This window comes from Astyanax mexicanus, chromosome 13 (genome assembly GCF_023375975.1).
Source record: "Astyanax mexicanus isolate ESR-SI-001 chromosome 13, AstMex3_surface, whole genome shotgun sequence".
Lineage (NCBI taxonomy): Eukaryota > Metazoa > Chordata > Actinopteri > Characiformes > Acestrorhamphidae > Astyanax > Astyanax mexicanus.
In genome coordinates this window covers 32,312,528-32,335,107 of record NC_064420.1, presented here as the reverse complement: position 1 = coordinate 32,335,107, position 22,580 = coordinate 32,312,528, and the positions used below count along the sequence as shown (strand labels likewise).

The 22,580-nt window shown below is 35.4% G+C and overlaps 2 protein-coding genes across 7 annotated transcripts in view; both read left to right on the top strand.

Annotated features, from left to right (window-relative positions):
- dnmt3bb.1 (DNA (cytosine-5-)-methyltransferase 3 beta, duplicate b.1) overlaps window positions 1-3,918 on the top strand; it is a 64,827-nt gene extending 60,909 nt beyond the window's left edge. For both annotated transcript variants that reach the window (XM_007250004.4, XM_015605971.3), the window contains exons 21-23: window positions 67-136; window positions 292-410; window positions 1,101-3,918. In XM_007250004.4, the coding sequence (XP_007250066.2) occupies window positions 67-136; window positions 292-410; window positions 1,101-1,242 (331 nt within the window). In that variant the 3' untranslated portion in view covers window positions 1,243-3,918. The remainder of the gene's footprint in view (window positions 1-66; window positions 137-291; window positions 411-1,100) is intronic.
- A 3,462-nt stretch (window positions 3,919-7,380) lies between these two features.
- dnmt3bb.3 (DNA (cytosine-5-)-methyltransferase beta, duplicate b.3) lies at window positions 7,381-22,360 on the top strand. Of its 5 annotated transcripts, none has more exons than XM_022677354.2 (22): window positions 7,381-7,476; window positions 9,956-11,472; window positions 12,332-12,482; window positions 12,992-13,081; window positions 13,178-13,338; window positions 13,434-13,502; window positions 14,026-14,169; window positions 14,258-14,365; window positions 15,152-15,314; window positions 15,412-15,777; window positions 15,990-16,034; window positions 16,149-16,228; window positions 17,575-17,687; window positions 18,871-19,054; window positions 19,297-19,381; window positions 19,678-19,823; window positions 20,044-20,134; window positions 20,989-21,137; window positions 21,250-21,335; window positions 21,535-21,604; window positions 21,712-21,833; window positions 21,926-22,360. In XM_022677354.2, the coding sequence occupies exons 2-22, from the start codon at window positions 10,021-10,023 to the stop codon at window positions 22,092-22,094; spliced, it is 4,044 nt and encodes a 1,347-aa protein (XP_022533075.2). In that variant the 5' UTR covers window positions 7,381-7,476; window positions 9,956-10,020; the 3' UTR covers window positions 22,095-22,360. The 5 variants fall into 5 exon arrangements, with proteins under 5 accessions (XP_022533075.2, XP_022533076.2, XP_049318905.1 ...); XM_022677355.2 differs by lacking the exon at window positions 7,381-7,476 and adding an exon at window positions 7,477-7,549; XM_049462948.1 differs by lacking the exon at window positions 7,381-7,476 and adding an exon at window positions 7,495-7,593.
- Window positions 22,361-22,580: the final 220 nt, after the last annotated feature.

The following is a 22,580-nucleotide window of genomic DNA, read 5'->3' as shown; positions in this document are numbered from 1 at the left end:
CATTAGCACTGGTGTAAAGCATGTATGTGATACATACCTGTTAAAAGATAATTCTGTGTGATTCAGGCCTCTCTGCGCCTCTGGGATGGATAAACTCGAGCTACAGGACTGTTTGGAGCATGGCCGTGTTGCCAAGGTAAAAAAAAAAATTTCAGCACAACACTTCCACTGCAGTAGAAACGTTCAAGCACCCTACACTGTTTGCTTACTGGATCCTGTTACTTGCCATTGAATTATTCACTATTCAGATTGTACTTGGTGTACTAAGTCCTTGTGATCTTTTATCTCAAGTTTGGCAAAGTTCGAACCATCACAACACGCTCCAACTCCATCAAGCAGGGTAAAGACCAGCACTTTCCTGTTATCATGAACGGCAAAGAGGACATCCTGTGGTGCACGGAGCTTGAAAGGTGAGCGGCATGTTGGATTAACTTGGCTTTATTTATATTTACACCACCTATAGAAACTAAATCACCTGTAAACTGACTCATTATACATACTTATATGTACATCAGCACAGTAAGCTTACTTACTGTACCATCAACAAAAGGAGCACACCGTTCATTTGCATCATTTTTCATTTTTTTACTTTCTATTGAGCAAATCCCCTTTTAAACCTTACCTTAAGAAACCTTATGCGTATGCTAGAAAATCTTCAAAGGCAAAAAAAATTAAAACTGTGTCACACAGACCAGACATGGTGTAGACACACGCAGATACACAACACAACATTTATTAATAAAGGGGTTAAGCTTACAAGAGTTATGAGGGACGTGCAAGGTCAGTAACAATAGGGCAGCAAGAATAAACAACATATCACTAAGAATAGTGAAGCAAGTCAGAGGTATACACTGAAATTCAGAACAGCAAAAGAAAAAGGTTAGCAACTAAACAAACAATTAACTGGGCAGGGCAGACACAAAAATCAGTAGTACAAAAAAGGGTCGGTAACAAAAAGGCAGAAATACAAAAGAAACGTGTTGTAGAAGAGCTAGAAAACTAGGTGTAATACTCGGCAACCAGACTGACAGCAAACAGAGAGGTATATATACACTGACAGCATCAGCATTTGTGAATTTTACTCTTAACATTCCCTCTAGGATTTTTGGGTTTCCTGTCCACTATACAGATGTGTCCAACATGGGTCGCGGCGCCAGGCAGAAGCTTCTTGGTCGCTCCTGGAGTGTGCCAGTGATCCGGCACCTCTTTGCTCCGCTGAAGGACTACTTTGCCTGTGAATAACCACACAAATAAGGATCCACTCACTCCACTCAGCCCAAAGTCTTACTGCTTTACCATCCCCCTCAGCCGCGGAGCACCACACAGGTCTCACAATACCATGAACAGCATGAGGTTCAGTAGCTGGATCAGTCACTGTTCCATCTCCCAATCTAAAAGCAGCTCAAGTAGGCTTTTGTCCAGCAGGCGGTGCTGTAGCTCTGAGCCAATGAGTCTCAAGTGTTTTTTTTTTCTCCTTTTTATTACCAAAAGCCCTTATAAAGGTTTAAGGCCATTGCCATTTGTACTTAAGTGTACTTAAACTTAAAGCTGGCAACACTTGATCCTACACTTCAGTACTTCAGTATTTTCAGGGACCTTCTGCTTCTTCTTAAAGCTGCCTTTAATATGTATATTATCAAAACCACTGCTTAAAGATCTTGTCTTAAAGGGCAAAGCTAACATATTGGCAAATAATATCATGTTTCATTTGATGATGTGCAAAATGAGAATTGCACTTTTATTAGGTTTATACCAGAAAAGTTTGATATAATGTCTTCAGGGAAGTGTGAAGACCACTCTTTAAATCTAAGAAGATATAAACGTCTGAGTATTAAATAGACTGGTATACATAATGATTGTTGCATAGTTCCCTCTCTCTCTATTTGTAGAATCAGAATATATTTCAGTTCCTCTTCCATTTTCTAAGAGAAAACTTAATGCTCCTAAAACAGAAAATACCTTTAAGGTATAGTTTATTTAAAGTACCCTTTTTTGTCACAAATAAAACATTTACTTAGTTGCCAGAATGTCAGCAGTGTCCATCAAAACAGGTCAATCTGAGCAAAACAGTTAGGCATGCCAAAGATCAGATCATGCTGACTTTGAGCCTTAATTTGAACTATGTTTAATTCCAACGAAACACTGTTGGGAAGTTTTTCTATGTGTAAAGAAAAGGGAAGCTGTGTGGATTGTGTGTCCCTCAACAAGCTTTTGAATGTCCTTGTACTGTAGGTCTGTTCTTGAGGAAATACTTGAAATGAATGAATCAATGCAACAAGCTAGGTTGTGCTAAACTGTGAGTACACACGACAAATCTGCAAACATTCGCAAAGATGTTCTTACAAGAATTCAAGCTTTAGGAATGCAAAATGCTTTTTATTCCATAACATTTCAATTGCTTTAAAACACAGATTGAGTTCATGACTTTTAAGAATAGTTTGACAAGAGAGAAAATACACACACAAAAAAAGTGTGTAACAATGTGATTGTCAAAACCTTTCAAAACTGTTTCATTTCAGTTGTTGAGATGCTTGCTATTTTTTAAATTAACATTATTCTGTTTAAATAGCAGTATCACTAATATCATGAGACAAAAACATGAGTATATTTTTAACCTCTTTTTTTTATAAATATTTTTTTGTGAACCAGCACAAACAGTGTATATGACAAGTGAAGTGATCTTAAATCTGGCGCAAATATCTTAAGCTTGTTATATTGTTGAGGGAATATTATAAAATGATTTAACTATCTATTAGTCGTTTTACTGAATGTACGTTCTTATTCCAATGGTGAAGAATTTTGTTTTGTCAAGGATTATTTGTAAAATAATAAATAAATAATGTAACGTGAAAATAGGACTTAATGCAGTTCTATAAATAAGTTTTTAAATATTATAATATTATAATAATAATATTTAGATATTTACACCCAATTCAAGGTGACTTCACTTGGCAAATATTATACCTTAAAGTAGCCATCATTAGTGTACTGTTTTTATCAGCATGATTCAACATGTTTACATTTCAGCTGGATTTTAGGATCTTCTTATATGCCTGTACGGAAAGTGTATTTTGTAAATGGTTTCACTAAAAATGACTAAGGTCTAATTCTCAAAAGAAAAAGAAAGACCTGATTTTCTTTATTCTGGTGATTTGTAGTTGTCTACTATTCATTCTTACTGTTTTAAAAATCAGACACTGTTTTTTTTTTTTTTTTGATGCACACTTACAGTTTACATCTGAAACTTACATTCTTTACTGTCAGACAGACTACATACAGCCTTCAGGTTGCTTGCTTAAAACTAAAACGGAAATTTTACTCTGAAACACACAGATACATACATATCATATCCACACTTCAGATAAAAACTACTGTCTAGATTCTCTCTAGATTTAAAGCTTGAAAATGATATTAACCCTTTTAAGACAGTATGCTGAGTTTTCTTTGTTTTAGTATATGCTGTATACGATAGTAGCTTTAGACATTCATATATTTGTTTTCTTTACCTAAAGAACATACTTCTAAAGTTTTTACTTATAGCTAAACGTGTATGTAAAAATAGTACAAAGTACTGCCTACTTTTAACATTTCTGTAGACTTTATATTGTAGTTTGCTGTTTTTGATATTTTTGATAAACCTAACATTTTACATTGTTGCTGTTTTTTGTATGATTCATAAACCTTTGTCATCTGTTTGCTATTTGATAACACAAACACATTAATGCTGAAAACGTATATATATTAACAGTACTTTTATACAGATTCCATTTGGTAAAGTTTTTTGGAAAAAATACTCTGTGACTTTATTTTTATACTTTTGTACTCTCTTTTTTTATATGCGTTTTCTCTCTGCAGACATGTACACTATTAAAAAGATACTAGTGGAACAGCAATAAAGAAGAGATTATCAGAACTGTAGAGATGTGTCGAGTCTTTACTCTTATTTTTACTACCTTTTTTTTTTGCTTTGCTTTTCACTACAGACATTATCCCAAAGCAACTTTTAGATATTAGTTTCCGGGCCACTAATGAGTGAGACCAGGGGCTGCTCTGTAAAGCACCTTTCACACAGATTAATTTAATAGGAAGGCATAAAGATTATGTGTGAATATGAATCTGTTTGGAAGGTTAGCTAGAGACCTATAGCATGATATGTGGGGTACCACACTGTGTATTATTTTTTATTTACTTATTCATTTATTTTGTGTAACATGCTCTTTCACAGGATGGCACATCCATACGGATCCCAAGGAGGTTTGCTTTTTTCCAGTACAGTTTTTTTAGCATTGATAAGATAACGGGGTACAGGCCGTTACACAAGGAGAGCAGGACAGGTCCGTAGAAGGGCATCAATCCAAGCAGGATGCATATCTGCTCCTTTGTGTGAGGAGAAACACTGCCAAGGCCTTGCAAAATGACCTCCAGCAGGCCACTGGTGTGCATGTTCCTAATAACGTTCTAATAACGTTGGTATGCAAACCTTTATCATGTCACATTTACAGAACATTCCTGGATGTAATGTTACATGAAAACCTTCCTGGAACCCATAACATTATCTGTCAGCTGGGAATGAGCCAAAAGTCACACGTTTGTTTGGTGTCTAATTGTCATATAGATAGAGTGAGCACATTAAACTTAAAAATAAATAAATATTTATGGTCAAGATTGTGTCTGAACAGTTATAGAAAAGTTGAAAAACATTTTACACATGTTTTAATGCATTGGTAAGCTACACTATGAGTCTATACATCTAGTTTGATGTTAAATCAAAACTGCTGCATGATGCATTTTTTCCAAAATTATGTTTTAGCACTAAAATCTGCCGAGGCAGATGCACATATGCAGGATGTCATTAAAACGATACATGGAGGAGAAAAAGATAGATGGAAAAGAAATAAGGCCTGTATATAAAAAAACTAGACTTGCCAATCAAGCATTTGATTAGCATATAAAGAGCTGAGATGTGCTCATGTGGCATAATAGGCTTGTAGAAAAGTGGCATTTGATGTAGTAAAATAACTTTAAATATACCTTAAACTGGTCATTTTGTGCTAAATTTGTCTAGCTATTATATACACACTAAGAAAAGTAAGTACAGATTTGTACTTAAAAGAGTACAAAGCTTGTCGCTGGGGCTGTACCTTATATTGAGGTACAACAAAGTACCTTTCAGTGAAAGTCCTTTTTTGTACCCATGTTTTTTGTGCCAGTAAAGATTATAAAGATTATAAACATTATCATCAACTAAATATGTGCCAAGAATTTCATGATCCAAAATTGTCTGGCTTTCAAATAAAAATGTGCAATTAAAATATATATTGTTTATTAGTACAGTGATACAGAATACTGAATGTACCTTTTGGTTGGTTAAATGGTACAAATCTGTACTTATTGCTGTTAGGAATGACTTTGTACTTCAGAGGGAACAAATCTGACCCTGTAAAGACCAATATTGTACCTTTAAGGGTACAATTATGAAGAGTGTACCTTTGAGTACAAAAAAGTACTAATATTGTAACTCTGTTTTAGAGTGTAGCATCACAGTTTCTAAGATCAAAATATGCTGTTTTACTTTAATAATTAATGGCAAATTGCACCGGGGCAATTTGTTTCACAAGACAAGACTTTTTTTTCAGAAAGCTATATTTCTTAAATACAATATTTCTGATCCAGAGTGATTGTTCCTAGGGATGCACCACATTATGAAATATATTTACATATTTTAGTTGGATGCTTTACTGTCATGGCCTTTCTTTAAAATCACTTTAAGTTAAAATACACCCCACTCTCCCCTACAGCCATTGTAAAAAAAGTGAAATTAAGTAAACTTAACATGAAAAAGTACATACTTTCAACATTAAAATTAATACTTATTTAAATACATACTAAATGTACTATTGTGGAGCAACTTATGGCAGCTTAAGTGTATTTTAACTGTAATTAAGCTATAAATACAACATAAAAACATTCGATTGTGCTTTTCAGTGCTTTTTTCGTATAACTTCTGCAAACTTTTTGTAGATTTATGTATTTGTTTTTTTAAACATCATTTTTAATACACTTGAAGTATGAAGAATGTACTTTTTTGCGTATTGATGCACATATTTTCTACACCTCAACGCTACTGGAAAAAAACTAAACACTAAAGTGCACTTTAAGCAGTATTTAATGCCAAGAAATATATATATATTATATATATATACTTTTTTTATCAACACAACATTTAATTTAAAGCATACTGCTTAAATACATTTTATGGAAATACAGAGAAAGTACAGCTCTGGAAATAATGAAAGACCACTTAAAAATGATGAGTTTCTTTGATTTTACCTAATTGAAACCCTCTGGAATATAATCAAGAGGAAGATGGATGATCACAAGCCATCATACCAAGCTGAACTGCTTGAATTTTTGAACCAGGAGTGGCATAAAGTTATCCAAAAGCAGTGTGTAAGACTGGTGGAGGAGAACATGCCAAGATGCATGAAACCTGTGATTAAAAAGCAGGTTATTCCACCAATTAATGATTTCTGAACTCTTAAAACTTTATGAATATTATTTGCATTATTTGAGGTCTGAAAGCTCTGCACCTTTTTGTTAATTTCAGCCACTTCTCATTTTCTGCAAATAAATGCTCTTAATTACAATATTTTTATTTGGAATTTGGAAGAAATGTTGTCCGTAGTTTATAGAATAAAACCACAATGTTCCTTTTAAGCAAACATATACCTATAAATAGCAAATACAGAGAAATTGGTCTCAATTTCTTAGCTGAGTTATATATTTAATGTGTATTTTCATTAAAAAAAATATTAAATTGAAAATGTACTTTTAGTATCCTTTACCTAATTTAAACATACTTTTAATGCTACTAAGTAGGTAGGTAGTGATAGACAGACAGATTTTGATAAGGGATGCATCTGTTGGCAGAGGTGCCAGATTTGGCGCAACACCAACATGGCCAGTCAGCGTGTCCAGCCATAACCTTCCTGAACGAGGTCACGTAGCACGCGAGGCTAGTTAAAAAAACAGTGAGAAAATGATTTGTTCACTATTTTTATTACTGGTATCAGCAAGGCGTTTTAACTTGAAAAAACAGTACATTTTCTAATGAACACATTTCAATGCAAAACGTCTCATTGCTGCGCTTTTGTTTGAGGTAAGTTAGACTAGTTCAGGACTGTGGGCTGGAACAGAGTAACCACATGTTACACAGGTTATTAACCTAGAGATTTACGTCGGTCTTTTATTCATAAGACGAAATTTTGACCACTTTCACACAAGAACAGACAAAACACGAATTTATAGAGAAATTCGTGTTTGTTCTTCTCGCAAACACGATGTTTTTGAATCGGCCTCGCGGCTTTCTATAGCACTTCCGTTTATCTGACCAATCATAACGAAGCCCGGGCTGAGCAGGGGGCGGAGCTACAGTGAAAAACACAATTACCGGGCTGCTCGTGCGGGTTCGCGGTGGTGAGTTACGGAGTTTATTATTATTGTTTCGAGTCAGTATTTGTTGCAGTAGTTCACTGCCGGCAACAGCAGGGTTAGTAAATTCACTTTTTAAGAAAACGTGTTTCTGTGCGCGAGGTAAGGTGAGCTACAGACTTTTCAGCAGAAGGTTCAGATTGTAAAAAACACGCGTGTGCGCGCGGTACTGTTCAGCAGCCGGGACCGGAAACTGAGTAGCTAGTAGCCAAACTGAGAGGAGGGCATTTAAACTTATCTGCGGGCTGTAGAGTATTTTACTATCGCTTAGCTAGAATAATCAAACCTACCCTGAACTACAAGACGCACGAGACATGTTACTATAAATAAGATGTTGATCAACTAACTAACTATTTTTTTTTATTTTTTAACTAATTTAATCAGCTTTAAATACTTAGTAGTTAAAGTTAATTACCACTAAATACTAAAGATCTAAGGCCACATAACTAAACAAAAGCAACTGTTCTCTGTCCGCAGTTTGTGAATTATTTCCCAAGCAAGTGTTCTAGCTAGCTGAAGCTAGCTGTAAGTTTAAACTAGAGAAAAATCTAATCTTGATATACTTTATAATACAGAACACTTCAGTTTTTATTTGTCAACAGACAGCACAATTTAAAGTGATTCTCAAGCTATTGTTTGCTTTACATTTATTTTTTTTAAAGCTTAGTTTAATTTTATGAATAGTAGTTAAGCAACCCCCTTCAACCAAACATGCTGCTTTTATATTAAAAAACATTAAAAACATAACCTCCTTGTATTTCATATAAGAGAAAGTGTAGACAGAAGCGATATTCTTTCTGGCTGCTTTTATATGTAAAGATGTACAATCTTAACTATACCATTTTGAACATCGCATTAATACAGTAAATAATTAAATTAATCGAATTAATTTGATTAAATTTCCAGCTCTATGTAAAAACAATGCCAGGTTAATTTTATGTTTAAAGTAATCCAAAATTGTTTATTACTTAATATATTTTTTTACTCCACATCCAACAATGCAAAGATAATGACAGTATACCTAACATTAGAATGTTTGAACATAAGTATTCTCTTTATTTGCACTGCAATCTTTCATTTTTAGATATATTAACTTTGGTGTAAGTAAAGCTTTGTTTTTCTTTTTTTCGTCTCATTTTTATTTCTTTGACTTTCCCATTCTCTAACAATTTGTACTGAAATATGTGGCTATTTAAATACAAAAGAAATTAATGTGAAAAGAATTGAGTGAAAGAATGACTCGATGGCTTTCTATTATCATCCGGGTCCCTGGCATGCCTCCCGCTGATTGGCTGAGGCTGACCATGTGCTCCTCCCTGTAAACTTTTAGCGGTACGGAGTAGAGGCACGTAAGAAAACAGCGTGTTTACAACCACGACTGAAAACCGCAGACCAGATAAATTTACTTTAGTAGAAACCAATCAGAGAACAGCGCTTCTCTCACACGCCTGGTAAAACCCTTTAACTCTGTATTTATTTGTTAAGAACAAGAGTTTTCTTTAGTTATATGCACAGGCTCCACTAACACCCACTGTTTCCTCTTTTTAGATCAGGACTTCGAGCTATTGTCTGAGGTTAAGGGACTGTTATGCTGTTTTTATGTAGTGAATCAAATAAATTACTGTACTGAATGTGGACGTGTAACGTTAGTTTAAAAATTCTTCTGAGGACTGACCCCTGATGCTATTGTTATTGTGTGTTAAGCTTTAAATTTAAGAGACCACTTCAGTTTTTCAATTAGTTCCTCCGATTTTGCTATTTATAGGTATATGTTTGAGTAAAATGAACATTGTTTTCAATTCTATAAACTAGGGACAACGTTTCTCCCAAATAAAAAAAAACTAATTTAGAGCATTTATTTGCAGAAAATGAGAAATAACAAAGATGTAGAGCTTTCAGACCGCAAATAATGCAAGTTTAGAAATAAAAATTTGGTGGAATAACCTTGTTTTTTAACAAGATTTTCATGAATCTTGGCATGTTCTCCTCCACCAGTTTTACACACTGCTTTTGGATAACTTTATGCCACTTCTGGCTCAAAAATTTAAGCAGTTCAACTTGGTTTTATGGCTTGTGATCACCCATCTTTCTCTTGATTATATTCCAGAGCTATATATTCATGATTTTTAAGTGATTCATGGTTTCATGATTTAAGCTAAATGCTTAAATTATATTCAACAGTGTGAATTTTTCTTAAGCTAAAACCAGCAAAACATACACTGATGTGATAATTAGGATTTTGTAATATAGCACAATATTTTTGGGTATAATATCAATCAAAATATTAAAAAATATTGTAGCATATAATAATACAATATGGCATACCTCTAGTACTTAGTATTTTAGAAGGAAAATTGCTTTAGTAATGCACAAAACTCTATAATAATTTAAATTGCTTTCAAAAATCCCATAAAACTAAATAGTCGTCCACTGACTCTTTTCTTTTCTTTATATTTCTCTGCAGCAAATGAAAGGGCAGATTGTCGTGAAGGCGTGCACAAAGCTGTGAACACAGATTTTCCAGGCCAGATGAAGGGTAAACCAGAGATAAAGACTCTTGAAGCCTTGGACTCCTTCTCCTGCAGTCAGGCAACAATGGGTTTCATCAGTAAACACTGGCCAGCATTCTCAGCCAGTGTCGACTCACCTGTTTCAAACAGCACAGCCAAGCTAGTGCTGGGCAGGTCGTACCCCAGTGATATAACAACCTCCTGCATTCATGATCCTTATTGTCTTTACCTGTATAATGGAGTGGAGCTACTGGAAGGGGAGACGGGTAGTGTAATCCTTATAGGATATTTTGATCAAATAGTTGGAAGGAGACAAGTCAGGCTGCTTGATGTCATCCAGCCTACAGAAAAGACGAGTGCTACTTTGTTTACCTGCATATTGGAGACACTGAAGAAGTTTAAAATCCCTGCAGCAAATCTGGCAGTGTTTTATTCCAATGATCCAGACCCTGCAGAGCTTATTTCTAGCCTGCAAGCTCTGAATCCAGCTACTGTGTTTCTTTGTAGCCTCACTGATCTCCCAGGACGAGTTTGTCACAGTGGAATCATGACGATGGAGCTGTCCGAGCAAATCCAGGACCTTCTCAAAAACATTCACCAACACTTTACCTCCCTTCCTGCCTCTCTGAAGGAACAACTCAGCAGTATGGAGGACTCAAACTTCACTGCATCCTTGACATCCAGTTGTTCGCTCTTGAGGACAGTAGTCTATAAAGTGAGCATACTTTGGCCAGATTTAGTGCAATACTTCAATTCACTAGATGCTACTGACAATGTAAAGGAAGTTTGTGGCCTTCTCAATGATCAGTGCCTAAAATTGACCTTCTTGTTTCTTAGTCACGCTCTAAAACCTCTCTGCGAGTTACAAGAAAGCTGGGATCGTGACGAAGATTTGAGAAAAGTCCTCCAAGATGCATTTGGCTTAGTTCAGCTTTACGCATCCAGCTACTTGCAGCCTAAAGCCATGGAACAGTTCCTTGGGAGAAGAAATGTGCAACCCAAAGGTGACTGGATGAAACATCTCCCAAGAGAAGAGGTGAAGCTTGGTGTGCAGGTGACCGAGTATCTTCGACAGAATACAGCCAAGCTGACTGATCCCTTAGATCTCTTCTATAAGAGCGCAGTCTCCTTCTACAAGGCAGTCTCTTTCAGTATTGTCAAAAGTTTGCCACTGTCTGATTCTGTCCTGAGAACAGTGGCTCTCATATTAAGCGCAGAAGGAAAGCTGAAGGTCACTGGAAAATCTGTAGTTGATTTAGGTACCGTGTTTGGGGCAAACGATGATAACTTGTTAACGGATGAGTTTTTGGAGTACCAGTTTGCTGAGAGGGAAAACTGTACAGCTCAAACAGTGGAGCAGTACTGGAAGGCGGAGCTGAGGATAATGGGAACAAATTCCATTTTTCGAAAGCTGATCCTAAAACTCTTGGCCCTGCCTGTAACCTTGAGAATGGAAAGCATTTTTGCACAAGTGAGTATCTACACAATGTATAATCACCATTGCATGATGTGTACTTAACTCTTTGAACCCCTTTGGTGTTTTTTTTTTCTCTGTTTTTGTCAGTTCCCCTTTCACTTTTTTCAATACATTTTTGGTAGGAGACAGCTTATTTGTAAATCTTCATGGAATTGATCTTGTTTTGATGAAAATTTTACCCAGTGCCTCTTTTATTAATTCATTTTTTACATATTTTTGAATGTACAGACTTTTAAATTAATTCACTCAAGAGTTTTCTTTTCAGTAATAGTTAGACTAGAGTGTTTATTAGTTGAAAGTATAAGGATTTTGATTTATTTGATTTATTTTTCTTGCTATATATGTTTCTAGATTTCTCAAAAAACACTTTAGTTCAGCATGAGGTCAGTGATATTTTTTAGAAACAATAGGGTTCCCTGTTTGTCACAATGTATGAATCATGTTGGTGCATTAACGCATTCAGAAATAATTTAGCTGTATAAAAATTTGCTCTTTTTGACGCAATTTGCATCAATGGGGTTCTAAGGGTAAATGTATATTATATAATCTTCATTGTGAATATATTATGTGCTTTTTCTACAAACAACATTGTAGATGTTGCAGTCATCTGTTGTGATGAGATATTATAACCTTATGTTTTTATTTCCCTTAGCTATATTTTGAATCTGGTTTGATTAATATCATAAACCTGTGATCTGGCTCATTGTTACACATATGCTGCAGTGCATATTTAGATAGAAAAGCTTTATCAAGTATTAAGGCACCTTATTCATCTTAGAAATATATGGTTATTTAGCCATACATTCTGAAGCTGAAGGTTGTTTTAGAAAAGAAAATTCTTTGTTTATCTCAGGTGTTTAAGAGTGTTGGTGATGAAGTTCTGCCAAAAAGGGAAGTCTCTGAGGAAATGATGCAGGACAATGATGATGGTGATGAGGAAGATGCCACTGACAGCAGCTCCTATAAAAGTGCCCCATCACACCCTCTCACACCAGAGACACCAGGTGATTATCATCCTATTATTTTTATGCGGGCTGGGTAATATGCCTATAATATGCCTTGGAATTGGAGAGTATGTAGCAAGTTTGCTATGATATAACTAAAGTTTCTGATGATTTGAATATAGATCACTGTGTGTATTTATTTTCTTAAAATATAATACATTGGTGTGAAGAAGTGAAGTATTTTCCCCTTCATGATTTCTTGTTTCTTATTTATTAGTATGGTTGTCACTCTGTTTCAGATTATCCAAAAACATCCAAATATTAGTAAAAAACAACACAAATAAACATAAAATGCATTATGTATTTAATTAAATGCCTAAATTGTATTGAGAAACAGAACATCATAAACCAGCATATTTTTTTAAGCCCAAGCTTAACATTTTCATGCTTGTTTTGTTTACAGTTAAACCTATTCTTTGGTGCCTATTAGGGGAAAAAAAGGAATAATCACTTTATTCTAATAATCATTTTTTTGGCTTTTTGACTTAATCTAACACTTTAATTTTCAGATGTTATTGACTTGAGAGATGATGATGAAGTCATGATTACAAACATCACTACCCTGAGCACAGCTAGACAAGCAAGATGGGGAAAAAAAGGTACAGTAAAATGATTACATTAGCCAAAAAATATTTCTCATTGACGCGCCTCTTTAAATCTTTGTTTTTTTTTTTCTCTTTTTTTTTTTTTTACAGGAAAGCCACTTGTTTCAGATCCGATAATAATTGATGATGAAACTGATGAGGATCAGAGTGATGATGATGACGATGATGATGATGATGATTCTTCTGATGATGAAGCTGAGAATGATTCTGATGAAACTGATGATGATGTAATGTGGATTGATAATCCAGAGGTATCTATTGGTTCAATTTTCTTTTCAAATACATTGAAAAGGGCATTTCTGCAATGAAACACTAAAATGCAGTGAGTCAATTTGTATGTTCTTAGCCAGTTCGCACCTTGGTGGAAGATATCACCTCAACATCTGTCAAAGAGGAAATGGAAAGCTTGTTCCAGGTACCCAGAAGTCTTATTGTTGTTTTCCGTAAACTGTATTTTTAAAAAAATTAGAATGTCATTGAAAAGTTACTTTATTTCAGTAATTTAGTTCAAAATGTGAAACTTGTATATTATATAGATGTAGTACATGCAGAATGATCTATTTTAGGTGTTTATTTCTTTCATTGTTAATGATTATGGCTCATACCCAATGAAAAATTGGGTCAAAGTGGATCAACACCAGCAGATGACATGTCTCTCCAAACCATCACTGATTGTGAAAACTTCACACTAGACCTCAAGCAGTTTGAACTGTGTGTCTCTTCACTCTTCCTCCAGACTCTGCTCTCTTCATTTACAAATGAAATTATAAATTTACTGATTATCAGTGATCATCGTTTGGAGAAACATGTCATCTGCTGGTGTTGGTCCACTGTGTTTTATCAAGTCTAAAATCAGAAATATTTTGTGATATTTATCTTTGCCATATTGTCAGCCCTGGATTCCATACTGATCTACCCTGCCTTTTGTCCCCCTGTAGGTCGGAGAGGGGTTTGCTCCAGGGGAGATGGTGTGGGCGCAGATTGATGGCTTAACTATGTGGCCTGGTCTGGTGCAGGAGTGGACTACAAAGAAGAAAGGCGTGTGTAAGATTGTGCGGTTTGGGGATAGCATGGTCTCCAAGGTAAGAAAATAAACAATCTATGCATTCTTTACTAAAATATTCAAGCTGCTTGCTGATTTTTCACATGTTTCCTGTGCTATCGTTGCAGACCCAAGCGGAAAGTCTCCGGCCGTACTCTGCATTTTCACAGTGCTTCTGCACTAATTCCTTTGCTACTGTGACTACATACAAGGAGGCCGTCTTCCATTCTCTGCAGGTAAGATTTAACATGTTGACCCTGCGCAGGAATCGGTTATTGCACTGGAATCCCTCTTTTGTCGCTCTTTGTTTTAAAAGCTATGCAAATAAAAAGTAGTGGAGCTGTGTAAACCATTTGTCTTAACTTCCTGTAATTGGTCGAAAAGTCCAACCTATCCGAAAGCAAACGGAGCAGACTTTAGTCCAGTTGATTGGGCCCAGACCACCTCTTTTGGTCTGAACTGTGGTTTTCTGCATCTTTCACATTTGCTATTTACAGCTCTGGAAAAAAATATGAGACCATTTAAAAAAAATGACTTGATTTTTACCTAATTGAAAACCTCTGGAATATAATCAAGAGGAAGATGGATGATCACAAGCCATCAAACCAAGCTGAACTGCTTGAATTTTTGCACCAAGAGTGGCATAAATTGATCCAAAAGCAGTGTGTAAGACTGGTGGAGGAGAACATGCCAAGATGCATGAAAACTGTGATTAAAAACCAGGGTTATTCCACCAAATATTGATTAGTGAACTCTTTAAACTTTATGAATCTAAACTTGTTTTATTTGCATTATTCGAGGTCTGAAAGCTCTGCATCTTTTTTGTTGTTTCAGCCATTTCTCATTTTTCTCATGCAAATAAATATTCTTGATGACAATATTTATTTTACTCAAACATAAACTGATTCAGAAACTGACTCTTGTGTGTCGTCATTTTCCAGAGCTGTTTGCGGAGGCCTTCTAAATCATGTTGTTTCATATCTACATTTGATAATATAATTATAATTACTGTCTTAATGCAGGTGGCTGCCAACCGCAGTGGAACAGTCTTTTCTCTTGATTCGGACTCTGACACTGAACTACTCTGTGTCCTGCTGGACTGGGCTTTCGGAGGCTTTAAACCTGCAGGCCCAAATGCGTTTAAACCACGAGCAAAATATAACGCTATGGCTTCATTAGAAAACGGTACTTTCTGTACTTTGTTTTAAATTGTTTTTAACAAAACATTAAACTATGTAAATCTGTTTGTCTAACGTCTGTCCTTTGCTTCCTTATTTTTCAGAGTGCAGGAAGTCTTTCAGTTGGAGCTCAAAAAAAGCCAAAGCAGAGACACGTGTGAGAAAAACTCAGCGTTGCTGGAAATCTCGGTATTTGTTCAGCTTGAAAGAGGTGTCCGTCTGTTTGGAGAACATATCCAAATCTGTGGACCTGCAGAATGGCTGGTTAGACCTGAGGGATAAAGAAGTTAGCAAAAAGTTGCGTTGGAAGGAGCATTCTTCACACACTGCACGCTCTGTGAAGTTGCCTCTACCTGACCGTCGGTCTGCTCCCAAAAAGCAAAAATATGTCCCCAAATACAAGGATCAGAACAAAGACCAAAACAAGAACCTATACCTCAGAGAACAGAAAAATAAAGAATATAGCAGACGTACGTATATCATTACTGCTGTCTTTGTAACCTAATCTTTTTTTTAATCTAAAGTATTTTTTTACATTACATTACATTACATTTGGCAGACGCTTTTGTCCAAAGCGACTTACAATAGTCAAGTAACTTACAATAGTCAAGTAGATGATTTTTAAGATGTCTATTTTATTCATATTGTTCCTGAAAAAATATTCTTTCTTGTTTTTTTACAGATGAAATGGTACACAAGGTGTTGGTTGAAGGGAGGAATATTGAAGGTGAGAAATATTATTTTTATACTACTATATTATAACATACTACTGCATCTTTCCCAGTGCATTCTAACTCTTTCAGTTTGTTGAATTTACTAACTTGTTTTTCTGTCCTCCAAGATTTCTGCCTTTCGTGTGGGACTGGACATGTTGAGGTCTTGCATCCACTGTTTGAAGGGAGTCTGTGTTTGAATTGCAAGGTAAACTACATCTTGATATGAACATTTATTAAATGTGTTTTTACTATGCTCCTTCTGGAATTTTGTTAAGTCAAGAGTCAAGTCAAGAGGCTTTTATTGTCATTAAATCTGAGTACAGGTACACAGTGTAATGAAATTACGTTCCTCCGGAACCATGGTGCAACATGGAACAACAAGCAATAGACAACATAAAGTGCAGGAGTGACGACAGTGCAACATAAAACTATAACACTAAATAACAATAAATACAAAAGACGAGACAATTTAAAAGACAGGACAGTGCAGTGCCGATATGGTATATTAATGTGTTGTGTTGTACATCACTGAATTTGATTAGAGATATTTTTAAACAGGTTTTTATGGTTTCTGTCTCTTTTTGTGAAGTTTTCTGTGAATTAATTATTTTTATACTCACTAACATGGGATCGAGGACTGAGGAGCTTGAGCTTTAATTCAATCAAATGTTGTAACTAGACAATTTTGCATCCATAATGCCAGATGTTTCCAGTCACCAGCCACTGGTGCCATCAGATAAGGGAATCATCACTACTTTACACAAGCTGGATGCTAACGTAAAGTTTAGAATAGGGGAAAGTGTTTGATGTAAGAGTGCATCAGTGTGGTGTTATGCAGTATCCCAATCAATAAGAATAAGAACATGCATTTTTGCATTTTTGTCTTGGCGATATGACAAAACACTGAATTGAAAAAAAAAAATCTTTTAAGAATACACCACTGCAACAAAATTTTATTTATTATTGCATATGATATAATACTACACACCCCTATCTTATATATATATATATATATATATATATATATATATATATATATATATATATATATATATATATATATATATATATATATATTTTTTTTTTTTTTTTTCAGATTTGTAACAGAATGATTTGATTTGTCAATGATCCAGAATGTCATGATTCTAATAATGCACTCGAAATATCTATATATATATATATATCCAAAAAAGTAGTACCCTGATGTGATAATTAGGGGTGGGTGATATGGCACCATATTTCAGGGTGTGATATCGTTCATGATATTCAACAATGTTGGCGATATTATTGTGTAAGATGCAATATGGTACACCCCTACTTCCTAAAATTAAGAATCATTATTAAAACACACAGTTTGTCCAGTTGTTTTTTTTAACCTTGTGGAAACAAATTGAATTAAAGCCGTAAGTCACACATTTTGATTGCTTAACTTTAATTCCATGTAATTGGTGTACAAAATAAGAAATTACCAAATTTGTTACTGTGAAAATACTTATGGTCCTAAATACATATGCCCCATATTGTGCGTCTGTGTGTGTCTGTCTTGTATAGAACAATTTCACAGAGACGCTGTATCGGTATGATGATGATGGCTACCAGTCGTACTGCACTGTTTGCTGTGCTGGATTGGAAGTAATTCTGTGTGGACATCATAGCTGCTGTCGGTGAGTTTAAAATGGAAAAAAAGCATTTTCTGGCTTGCTGTCTGATTTCGATCTTTGGTGCATTAGGCAGTCACACAAAATTATTATAGTTTGGAGATTGCGTGTGCAACTATGACAGCGGAGCTTCATCATCTTAGTTTAGACTCCAAAAAAGATCACCAGTCTTCTTCAGCACAACCCAAATGTTCTCAATGAGGTTAAGGTCTGGAAAATGATGATCTCATGCTCTCTGAATCACTCTTTCACAATTCCAGCCCCATGAATCCTGGCAGTGTCATCTTGGAATATGGCCGTGCCATCAGGGAAGAAAAAAATCCATTGATTGAAAAACCTGGTCTATATTCAGTATATTCAGGTCGTCAGCTGACCTCATTCTTTCAGCACATACTGTTGCTGAACCTAAATGTAGACCTGACCACCTGCAGCATCAACCCCAGATCACAGCGCCGCCCACACAGGCTTGTACAGTAGGCACTAGGCATGATTGGTGCATCACTTCAGCCGCCTCTCTTCTATCTCTGATGTACATCTGGACTCATCAGATCACATGACCTTTTTTCATTGTTCAGAGTCCAATCTTTATGCTCCTTAGCACTTTTAAGATGTTTTATGCTGGTTAGCCTCACTGATGAGTGTTTTTCTTAAGGCTACACAGCTGTTTAGTCCCAATCTTTTGAATTCCTTCACATTGTACATGTGGAAATGCTCTTACTTTCACTATTAAACTATTTGATTTTACCAAGCGTTTCAGTGATTTGTTGATCACGATTATTCAAATTCTTTTTTTCCCCCACTGTCTTTCCACTGTTTAATAGTGTGTTGGACAGTTCTTAACCTGATTTTGAAAGTTTCAACAATCTCATCAAGTTTTCTCTGTTTAGTGCATGCCAATAATTTGACATTTTTAAAACAAATTAACATCTTTTCTTTTCCACGACCACAGAATTTGTTTCCACATTATTGTCTAACAAATGAAAAGCTACTCACTACATCAGTTAGGGTTAATCACCCATGCAGTAATTCTTCAATGGGAGGCTTTTACCTATTTGCATAGTTAAATCAGTTGGTGACCTTTTTAGCTTTTCTTGTAAAGACATTGCATAAACTATAAGGCAGTAGCCAGGGATTTCCCCCCAAACAGCAAAATGAATTAACTGAACTTTGTTTTGTCTCCTGTATACAGCTCCTTTTGTCTAGATTGTGTGGATATCCTGGTGGGTAAAGGAACGTTTAACAAGCTGAAGGACTTGGACCCGTGGATCTGTTACCTGTGTGCACCAGAGAGCAGCTCTGGAGCTTTAAAACCTAGAAATGACTGGAGTATCCGTGTCCAGAGTTTCTTTGCTAACGACAGTGCCATGGCCTTCGTAAGTGCTGGTTTTCTTGCCACTTGGTTCAGTAAGGTTTTGGCGAAAGACCCAGACATTAAATACAGCTATTTACAGCCACTTATATTTTTTATTATAGTCACAGTTTATCAGTTATACCTGTATTATTTTGTACCGTACATAAAAAAAGGAGAAAGACTAGGTCTACTCAAATGGCTCAAAAGCTGAACAAGTTGACTCCTTATCTGTTTTCACTGACCTCAGTCCTCTCTCCTCCACAGGAGCCACATCGCGTTTACCCATCGATCCCTGCTAACCTCCGTCGTCCAATCAGGGTCCTCTCATTATTTGATGGTATTTCCACAGGTGAGCTATTGAATGGTGCTATGATTCAGCCGAAAATGGCAAAATAAGAGAGAGGAGTTATGATTTGTATGGATTTGACTTGACACTCTGTAATCATCTTTTTTTTTTAAAGCAAGACAAATATATGTATTATATTAAAAATAATTAATTTAAGTAATTATAAAAATGTTTTTAAAAAAATCTATAGCCAAATGTTTCATTTTGGTTTAAAAAAAAAAAACTAAAGTGTATATCATTTGATTTAGATTTTAGTTGTTTTTTTTTAATGTTGACAAACTATGTCTGTCTGGTTTTAGGATATCTAGTACTGAGGGATCTGGGCTTTAAAGTGGAAAAGTATGTAGCATCAGAAGTAGATGATGAATCCATCGCTGTCTCCATCGTCAACCATGAAGGAAAAATCACTCAAGTGGATGATGTCCGAAGGATCACTAAACAGCACGTACGTTCACTTATTTGCTACTTCGCTTTGTTACATCCTTGTCTTTTTTGGTCTATTAATATTTATAACATCTTTTCTTTAGTAAATGAAATAATTTTGAGGAAGTGAAATGTTGATTAGGATGATTGGTTGACCAGTAACCTTTTTTTGCACTAATATAATATTTTCCATTCCAATAATATCACACTTTTCTCAAAATCATGCAAATTGCCTTGTTCAGATTGATGAGTGGGGTCCATTTGATCTTCTCATTGGAGGAAGTCCGTGCAACGACTTGTCGATTGTAAACCCTGCCCGGAAAGGCTTGTTCGGTAAGGCACTTTACAGGGTTAATTAGACCTGTGATTTTATAAATTTGCCATATCTTTACCTAATAATGTAATCATACTGGCCTCTTTGTTTGTTTGAGACTGAGATATAACCCAATTGCTACATAGCAAGATAAATAATATGAGAATAATCAAATATAAAACAATAATACTCAAGGAACCTGCACATCTCTGCTACCGATGAAGACAAAACAGTTTTCTGCTGCATACTGTTTGTGAACAATACAGCTAAAAACTGTGAGCACAAGCATGTTATAACTGACTCACGAGTTAGGGCTAATTGAAACAAACCTGGGGGTAAATCATATGCTAAAATGCTGTTCTACTTATTTAAAAGACAAGCTTTCCATTTTAAATAAGTGTGAGTGTGTCCGGTCCTGTCAGACAATTAAAAATAAATTAGATTAACTTGTTTATTTTTCACAACAGTGTAGATGAGTTTATATCAGCATACATATGAATTCCTTTCAGTTTCTTCATACTTCAATCTGGTTAGTTTACAATGTGAGAAATGTATATGTAAGTGTCAGAGATTAAATAAATTCTGTGATAAAAAAAAAACTAAACATTTATGATTTAACAGACATGATGCATTTATAATGAATTTCTTTTAAATAGCTGTCAAAATTATTAAATTATGCTATAAATAGATATTTGTTATTTTCGATTTGGTAAGTTCTCTTAAAGCTAAGCTTTTCAGTGTCCCATTATTTAATTAGCAGCTGGACCCTTATTTTACATACCAGTACCATACTTTACAATTTGTACTAAAAGCAGTTACATTTTTAACTTCTAACTTTCACTTTTTTCTTTTTTTAATCCTTTGCTCCTTGCAGAGGGTACAGGAAGGCTTTTCTTCGACTACTATCGACTGCTGAACATGATGAAGCCGAAGGAGGATGACCCACGGCCTTTCTTCTGGCTGTTTGAGAACGTTGTGTTCATGAACACCAGAGACAAACTAGATATCTGCCGTTTCCTAGAGGTGAGACTTCTTGAGCTGAAATTTTGGCACCAGACTAAAACAACTGAATTATTGGAAATGTTATGGTTGAACCAACAGTCTCCTTGATTTTGTGTGCTTGTGCTTTTTACAGTGTAACCCAGTCCTTGTTGACGCTGTTAAAGTGAGCCCAGCTCACAGAGCCCGGTACTTCTGGGGGAACATCCCAGGAATGAACAGGCGAGTACTTCACTGTTGGTTTTGGGTGTATTGAATAGAGACTAAGTCCTTCAAAACCTTTCACGTTTTTGTGAATGAGCTCAACAATTTGCCTTTAGTCTGCTGTCAAGGTAAATAGTGTTTTCACATACTTAACAAGGTGAGTGGAGTTGCTTGGGCATTTTAGGAGTATTAAATATGCTGTTTTATTTATCTCCAGACCAATTACTGCCTCTCAGAAAGACAAGCTCACTCTCCAGGAATGCTTGGAACCTGGGCGCACTGCCAAGGTAATTTATTGATTATATTATTTGAAATATATTTTCATAAAATGATTTCCTTTCAATAAAAGTAATTTGCTCTCTCTCCTTGTTTTCATTTGTAATTTAAATTTAAGTATGTCAAAATACGGACCATCACCACACGCACAAACTCCCTTAAGCAAGGGGCCAACGACAGGGATTTCCCCATCACTTCAAATGGAAAAGATGATGGCATATGGATCACAGAAATGGAGAAGTAAGTAATTTCCTTCAGTCTACTTTAATCTCATTCCAACTATGTATTTTAATAGAACACGGTGGTCTAATAATCTTTTTTGCTTGTTTCAGGATCTTTGGATTTCCCAAGCATTATACTGACGTAAAGAACATGGGCCGTTTGCAGAGGCAGAAGGTGTTGGGTAAATCCTGGAGTGTTCCAGTCATCAGACATCTCTTCGCTCCGCTGAAGGATTACTTTGCCTGTGATGAGGTCCTGTCAAAAAATGGGGAGCTTTAAAAGATCGGTCACAGATATTGACTCAGGAACTGATTGATTGTAACTTGTCATTTTTAAAATTGTTTTTTTTTTACACTTAATGTATAAAATAATGCCAAATGTATGAGTCAAATTTAATGATTCAATTTAATCTACTGTGTCAAATGTTCAATATTTTATTGTAATGCCAAATGATATCCCAGTTGTTGCACATTTGACGTAACTGCTTTGAATACAGTGAATGAAAGAGCCATTTGAATAAAATGGGTAACTCTTAAAAATTGAAATGTGTGTTTTTTTTGTTTTTTTTTTAATAAAGGGAGAAAGATATATGAGAACCCTCTTATTTATGATTAGAATTAAGGTGATGGCATTTATTCTGGAGGGAAAATTAGCAGAGTTAAAGAAATTAAGTTTGTGCTATTTGCTGCAAAAGTTTGATATGATAACACCATACTTTGCCTCACACTCCTGTTATTTCCCTCTGTGTCAAGCTTTCAGAGATGC

Coding starts and splice junctions, on each gene's coding strand:
- dnmt3bb.3 (XM_022677354.2), top strand. CDS start 10,021: ATGAAGGGTAAACCAGAGATAAAGACTCTTGAAGCCTTGGACTCCTTC. Junction 21,138..21,249: donor ATATCTGCCGTTTCCTAGAG/GTGAGACTTCTT, acceptor TGCTTTTTACAG/TGTAACCCAGTCCTTGTTGA. Junction 21,605..21,711: donor AACCTGGGCGCACTGCCAAG/GTAATTTATTGA, acceptor TTTAAATTTAAG/TATGTCAAAATACGGACCAT.